General features: G+C 40.3%; 1 protein-coding gene across 3 annotated transcripts in view; it reads right to left on the bottom strand.

The window, feature by feature from the left end:
- Positions 1-3,729: 3,729 nt before the first annotated feature.
- homer2 (homer scaffold protein 2) overlaps positions 3,730-7,689 on the bottom strand; it is a 32,513-nt gene continuing 28,553 nt past the window's right edge. For all 3 annotated transcript variants that reach the window (XM_044353473.1, XM_044353481.1, XM_044353464.1), the window contains 2 exons: positions 7,386-7,466; positions 3,730-5,678 (listed from right to left, as the gene is read on the bottom strand). In XM_044353473.1, coding sequence (XP_044209408.1) covers positions 5,490-5,678; positions 7,386-7,466 — 270 coding nt within the window. In that variant the 3' untranslated portion in view covers positions 3,730-5,489. The remainder of the gene's footprint in view (positions 5,679-7,385; positions 7,467-7,689) is intronic.

The raw sequence follows: 7,689 nt of genomic DNA, 5'->3' as shown, positions 1-7,689 counted from the left end.
TTTTTTAAAAAAAACAACCAATACTTCACTTTATTGCATAAATGTACACAACTCGGTTTATCTGTTCATTGTTGAATCCTCAGAAAAGCTGACAGGTTATTTTGGGCAAACTTTGTACTTATGACCTTTGAACCTGTGACACAGAGCACTTGACTTACCTGAAGCCCTCAAAAAGGTGAAGGTCTAATGTATTATGTACAAATGATAAAAAAAATATAATACTGTATGGCAAGAAACACTTAAATGGTTTGCAGATGAAATTATTAACTGCTGCACTTTGTTTTAAAACCTTTTGATTCTGCAAAGATTCATGTGTCCAGACTGTGTGTGTTACAAGTGAGCTGATGACGGCTGGAACACGGTTACACTGCTGTGTTTAAAACAAATAAATGCAAAACACATTAGATCAAACATGTGCATTATTGATCATTTTCTTTTTGATTTCAAATCTTTTTATTTGACATGTGAACTTGTGGGTCGCTCTCGCTGGCCCCCTGATCTCCACGAGTTATCCGTACCCGGCTGTAACCAAGCCTCTGTTTGTTAAATGAGACACATCATTTAAAGAGATGTCTTATCAACTTATGCCGGTGTATCCCGGTGTGAGTGCGCTTTGCTGGATTTGTAGCCCACATGATGATGAGTCATATTGTAATATCCATCCTGGCAGCCGTCGCTCTCAAATATTTCTCTTGCAGTGACAGCTCAGACAACCCCAGCCAGCTGTGATTGGTTTATTCAGCTCTGTGTACTTAGAGAGCTGCCGCTGGCTGCTCTTGAACATCATCTTGTTTGCAGGGCTGCCGTCTCTCTGCATTTGTCAGGTTTCTGTGTGTGTGTGTGTGTGTGTGTGTGTATGTGTGTGTGCATGTGTGTTTGGTAACATCCAGGTAATTCAGGTGGGAGATGGGTCATGCACCTTGGAGAAGACACACATGACGGGTATTTAGGCGAACCCACCGATTGAGCGTCAACATGAAATTCTGCAGCCTGTTACCATAGTAACAGGAAGTCTCAGTGGTAGTGGCCTGCAGTGCCAGCTCTCTCTCTCTTTCTCTCTCTCTCTCTGACACATGTACAGAGCAGCATAGTCTCTTAATGATGTTTCACCAACTCGCCCACTCATCACCAGTCACACAATGAGTCTTGCCTAGAGAGTTAAAGAGACAGCGATGAACAGCAGCGAGGACACACACACAGAAACTAAACCTTAAATTACCGATCAACCTATCACCTATTGTTTAATTTATTATTTTATAAAAAGTCCTAAAAGTGACAGAATCCAGAGCCAACTATAACACCTTAACTTTTGTTTTGTCCAAACAGTCAAACAAATCTAAATGTCTGCCTAACTTACGCACACTAAAATGCTCATAATGACAATGTTAACATGGTGATGTTTAAGGTTTACTATGTTCTACATCTTAGTTTAGCGTGTTAGCATGCTAGCATCTGCGAATTGGAATTAGCAATGTCATTAGTTTTGCAGGTATTTAGTCATAAACCAAAGTATCGGATAAATTATGATTTTGACCTGCTGGTGGTGCTCTAGTTTAACTCAGAGGATCAGAGGAAGTCAGGATTCATCCTCTGAGCACCGTGTGGACACCTGCACCAACTTTCGTGTCATCGCTTTGTTGTTGAGGCGTTTCACTAAAATCAACCTCCTGGTGGCGCTGGAGGAAAAGTCAGAGGATTCATCCTGTGGGCACCATGAATGTCCAACAGTCGCCATGGCGATTGGATAGCTTAGAACTCAAAAGGTTTAGTAGTAACTATTTCACTATGGATTATCCTGGCAAATTCTTTTTTTTTTTTTTTTCAATTAAAATTTTGGGAAAAAGTAAAAAATGCTGATGACAACATCTCAGAGCTCAAAGTGATGTCTTCATATTGTTTATGTTCAACTGTCCAAAACACAAAGATATTAAGTTTAAAAGTGATAAAGAAAAGCACATTTCATATATGTGAAGATGGAACCAGCAAATGTTCAGCATTTTGGCTTGAAAAGTCATTAAAAGAGTAAATAATTAATCGATTATCAAACTAGTTGCAGATTCATTTTTGGTTAATTAATGGATTCATTCAGTAATTGTTACTTCTCTAGTTTATACAGTTAATACAATATAAACTAGACAGAAAAAGCTCATGATATTGGTTAAACAGGAGCTGGAACTTTTTTTTGCAATCTTTTACTTATGAAATTTAGTGATTATCAAGTACTGAAATGATTAATCAACAAATTAATTGACATGTTTGATAGGTGATACATTGTTCTCCTTTATTTCAAAGAATTGCCAAACATTTCCTGGTTTCAGCTTCTCAAATGTCAACGTGTTTGCTGCTTTTCTATAATTTATATGATTGTAAATGTAAATACACTCATCGGCCACTTCATCAGGTAAACCAGTGTAATCTAATACAATCCAATACAACAGCTCTGCCATAAATTCTACTTTAGGTCGTAGTGGGTATGGTAAGGGTCCTGTATGTTAATGTGGACAAAATATTAGAGACACCATTCAATATAATGCACTCCAGTACACCACCACCCACTACGACCTCAATAATCATAAAGTAGAATTATCACCTTTCTGACAATGTCAACAAAAACTGAAAATGTTATAAACTTCATAAAAGTAGAATTTATGGCAGAGCTGTTGTTATGGATCGCATTAGATTGCCCAGGTGTTCCTGATGAAGTGGCCGGTGAGTGTGTGTCATACTGGGTTCTGCACTGTCGGTCGGACAAAAGCAGCCATTTCAGTGCATCACATGAGGCTCAGAGGATTATTCTCATCATAGGCATTTCTGTAACATTTTATAGAAATTAAAATAATCATTAGTGGCAGCATTAAAGCAGATAATTTTCTATAAACCAAATTAATTAGTTAATCAACTGATCATCTCTGAACTAAATTGATATTTTCTACCCAGATGTACCTGTGCCAACCAGCTCATCTCTGAAGGTGAAAAGGTAAATTAAAGAGTCCCAGTGAGACAAACATCCAAGAGTCTGATTGGCTGAGAAAGATGATTGACTGTTGTGTAATTAAAAAATTAATTGTTGGAAGGTAGCACTGGATCTATACTTCTCATAGTCCATCATTCACACTGTTATTTATCACACAAAAAAGGAGTGAGTGGGATTAAGTTGCCAAGGCAACGTGTCCTCTGATCCACCACTGCAGTTGTTTTCTCAGTACTGTGAGGACATTGGGAGTTTAAGGGGTTTTTTTTTTCCATCCTTCAAACAAGCTCAAATGTGTTTGCTTTATTTGTTCTGATCTCAGAGAAAATGATACGTGTAAACGACTGTGATTAAATTCAAACTCATTTGCTTTGGTTATGTGTCTCCGTTAGGATTACAGCTATATTTAGTGCTATGTAAATCAACATCGGAGAAAAGACGTGCGGTGGCGGAGACTCGACAGGATGCAGCTTCCTCCTCCTCTGAGCTTTTCATCCAGGAAAAAAAAAAATGCCTCAAGACTTTCACAGTGTCAGGCATCATATTTGTAAGCTTTTTTAAGAGTATGTCAGTTTTCGACACAGCACCCACAATACTAATTTGCAACTAAGTGGGGATTAGAAGAACTTCCCCTCTCCTCTCCTCTCCTCTCCTCTCCTCTCCTCACTGCAGAGCTCTTGCCAACTTGTGGCCCGGCGCTGCAAAGTCACTACTTGAACTTGAAGGGGGGGAGAAAAAAAAAGACTCTTAACTCAGAGTTGTAATTAAACTAAATTTTAGCAATTGTCAGTTCTATTGTACAATATTGAACAGGAGTCACAAAAGTTTACAAGAGGCATTGGTTCAAAAGGAAGGATCATACTTTGTGTTATGCAGGTTCAGGTGACTTATGAACAGTAGGGCTCAACAGAGAGATAATAAGCAAAAATCCCTTCATATTTAGCTCAATCTTATGACAAGATCAAAACAGTGGTGAAAAATGTTGACTCATAACATCATAGTATTACCTAGTAAATATGCCACTACAACATGTTCCTTTGATTTCAAATGTTTCAAAAACAGCAGACTGCTGTAAAAAGCAGCTTTGAACACCATCCTGTAAAAATGTCCTCCACGATAAAACTTCTGAAGCCAGACAATTTGGTATATTTAATATATTATTGTACATCTGTGGAGGCTTTATGTTGATTTACTTGGTATGTTCTAGAAACGCTAGTTGCAGAGAGGCACCAAAAATAAATAAATATGTAAAACCAAAAACCAAGAATATGACAGGATTGTGGTGAAAAGGTCCATGCCATCTAAACATTTTCAGTGAAGTACACTTTCACATTTAGTCACCCGTCGGACAGCACCAAGTCCCCCCACCCCCTCACCCAAAAATAACCACCACCATAACAAAAACAAGTGTGTAGGAAGCACATCAACAGCCTTGGAGAGACGTAACATCTTTGTTCTACAAATGGACAAAATACTATTGCACACACAAAGTCCTTTAAACACTACACTACACTCATGGCAAAATGGGGTTCCTATTGTTATTATTATTATTATTATTATTTTTGGATGACTACGTTTCTGCAGGAAAGCTCCTGAGATGAGAAAAGTTTTCCTTCTTTATGCAAATATTATCAAACAGATTGTTTACTGAAAACATCCACAAGACAGCTGATGATTCCCGCTCCAGTCCTTCCTCAGTCGTTTTTGTGCAAACACCTGTTTTTGTCCTTTGTGTTTCTCACCACATTAACATCCATTAACAACATTCTCAAGACGGGCTCGCCTGCCTGTGTTTTCTTTTCCATCTTAATTCATTAAAAAGGATGTTTTTTTTTGTTTTTCCCCCCAACATGATCATTTTTCTTCAGGTTTTCTCACAAAAAAAAAAAAAGCTTCAAGTTATTATTATGGTGACGGTCATCACTTGGCCGGTTCTCCTTGCCAGGTAGAATTTTAGACTCACCTGGAGGCACTTTGTGTCACGGCCGTGTGTCATATATGTGCATATAATTGAATGAGTACAAACTGTCTCCTAACACACCTGAGATAGACAAGAGGCAACAGCGAGGACAGTCATAGAAAGATTTCATCTCTAATTCTCTGAGGGGGCCACAAGGATTAACACCAATTATTACTTGAGTGATGCTGAACAGCATTGTCTTTGTGTGTTGTTCGTTTTAGCCCTTTTAAGTCCCCTCCTCTACTCTGCTGCAGCCTTCAGAAAGAAGACAGATGGACAGAATCTAAGAACCCACCACCAGCTTTTTAAAGCCGTTTCCCCCCACAGAAACGGAAAAGCATGCTGGCCCTTCCTTTTAGTAAGTCTGCCAGTGTCGCTCTCCCTCTCCAAAACATTTCTTTCTCACATGGTAGTGTTTATTAGTAGCCAAAGCTGATTGTTTATGAGTGGACATCACTTTGGGGGAGTAGGTGCCACATAGTTTCTGCCCTGAAGACATACTGTAGTGAATCCTTCGTACCTGACCTCTGACCCTCTCAGCTCAGTGCCACTTTTTTCTCAGTTATCAACACCTAGCTTGGAGAGCCCCTGCCTGAACTCATGCAGCTCGTCTATCTTTCCATCCAGAATATCCATGAACTTCTTCAGCTCGCCCTTCATGTTGCCCTGCTTTTGTTGGCTTTCCTCCATGTCCATCTGAAGACCCTCTATCCTCCCTTCCAGTTCCTTGTTCGTCGTCTCTGCGGCCTGTGAACAGATAGATAATCGGAAAATAAAATTTACTTTCAATGCGGCAAAGAAGTCAAATGACAGATATACCAGGAAATCAAGTTGATCTCCTGAAATGGACGTCAATATTTGACTTTTTTTAATGTTAGCAGAGATGTCAAACTAAAGAAGACCTTTTTTGACTCACAGCTACTTTTAGCAAAAGATAAAAGCAGTTCAACTGGCCTTTCAAGCATTTTATCTCCATATATGCAATAAAAAAACAAATATCAAATATCAAAAATACAATTATCTAAACTGAAAACCAATCTCATATTTAGGAAACATTTTTGTATGTGTGGGGCTGGGAGGGTGAAGTGAATCTTTCAGACTAGCAGGCGACACGAGTGACACATTAATGCCAAAGATACCATTGCTGGGAGGGGTTTAAAATAGGAGTGCTAAATGGGTGTTGCGCCTGCATGACTGTATCCTCCAGCTGACTCCTGAAACCTGATCTCCATGTGGGGTGTCGTCTTTAAATAGAGGCGAGACATGACCACAAACACAGAAGTGGAGTAGGTAGAAAAAAAAAAAAAAAAAACACGTTAATGTCAGTGGATTAACTTTAATTTGGCGGCACGAAAATAGTTTTATTTTATCGACTCATTTCTCTCTGAATGGACTCTGGTTCAGTTTTTGTTTCGGGCCTCGTGAATAGACGGAGGTATTCGAGAAATCCCATTGTCTCTGCTTCTCCTCCGTGTGGATAGCCGGTTAGATAAACTCCTGCTTCAGCCAGTTCTGTTGTCACTGTCATTCATCCAGCTGGCTGTTGCAGAAACAAACCAGGCAGTCGAGCTTTGTAGAGCGCAGGAACTTCAGGCATGCCACTGTTGGTTTTATTCTCCTCCCTGCCCCGGCTTGAAAGGCAGCACATGCATGACAGCTTGGATGATAAAATCGTGCTCTGAGTCAGTCAGAACAGGGCGAGAGATGAGCGTCACTATCAATGCAGCTCATGTCAGACTTGGCAATAACAGCGCAGTCATTCACCGAGCCTGGCACTTCTGGTTTCACAGAAAGTCTGATATTACTCAATGAAACAAACCCGTCTTGAAGAACAAGTGCTCTTTGTTATGAGGAAAATGGGAGGTGATGGGTGTGAATCTGTATTGTTTCGGGGCTTCTGGCAACAGAAGAATCTAAACACCCAACTTAACCTCACAGACGCAAACCACACACCTACGGAAATGTGACGAATGAGCCTCAGTCATTACACCAGAGCTCTCAAACAACTTCAGCTGTGTTTGTAGATCAAATCTGCGCCGCTAGGAAACTAATAAGCCGTGACAGAGATGTAGTATCTCTGTTTCACGCTGCTATAGTCACGGAGAGAAATACCTTTTCAAAAGGCAATAATCCACTCAACGTTGTACTGGGGATGAAGCTTCATTAGTAGATACAGTAACCAGAATGTGCCTTAGTGAGACACGTGACAGCAATGTTGTGTCACCAGCCTTCGGGCAAAATGATGAATAGGGACTCTCATTCTCCGTCTCCGTCTGAAAGCGCTGCTTACGCCTCAGAGCCTGTGTGTTACCTCGGTGTGACAGCCATCGTGTCCTCACGTGTGCTGGAAAGCTCGAGGTCTGTGCAGCTCTCTTTATGCTCTGTAGTAAAAAAACGCACCTGAGAGAGAGAGAGAGAGGGGTTTGTGGGATTTTCTGGGTGCTTTGAACGTACCTGCAGTTTGGCGGTGATGGTCTCGCACTCTGCCATGAGCTGAGGGATTATCTCTGCCTGCTTCCTCAGGTTCTCCAGTTCCTGGGAAAAAAAAATAAGTTCAGCTGTCTGTTCATCAAAAGTCAAGACATCTTATCAGGTTGATGCTTTGGAGATTGTTTTCTTAAGGACACCAGGGCACGGGTGGACTATAGCGCCCCTCTTTTCTTCTTTCTATACTGCTGATATGATAGCTGAGTTTCAACTGTTAAACATTTTTCAGATACCTTACTTTGAGGATTATCAACATGTTTCTCTACAAATC

The sequence above is a fragment of the Thunnus albacares genome, chromosome 1, assembly GCF_914725855.1.
Source record: "Thunnus albacares chromosome 1, fThuAlb1.1, whole genome shotgun sequence".
NCBI classification, from domain to species: domain Eukaryota; kingdom Metazoa; phylum Chordata; class Actinopteri; order Scombriformes; family Scombridae; genus Thunnus; species Thunnus albacares.
Note: the sequence above shows the minus strand (reverse complement) of the source record. Positions and strands in the feature narration are given on the sequence as shown.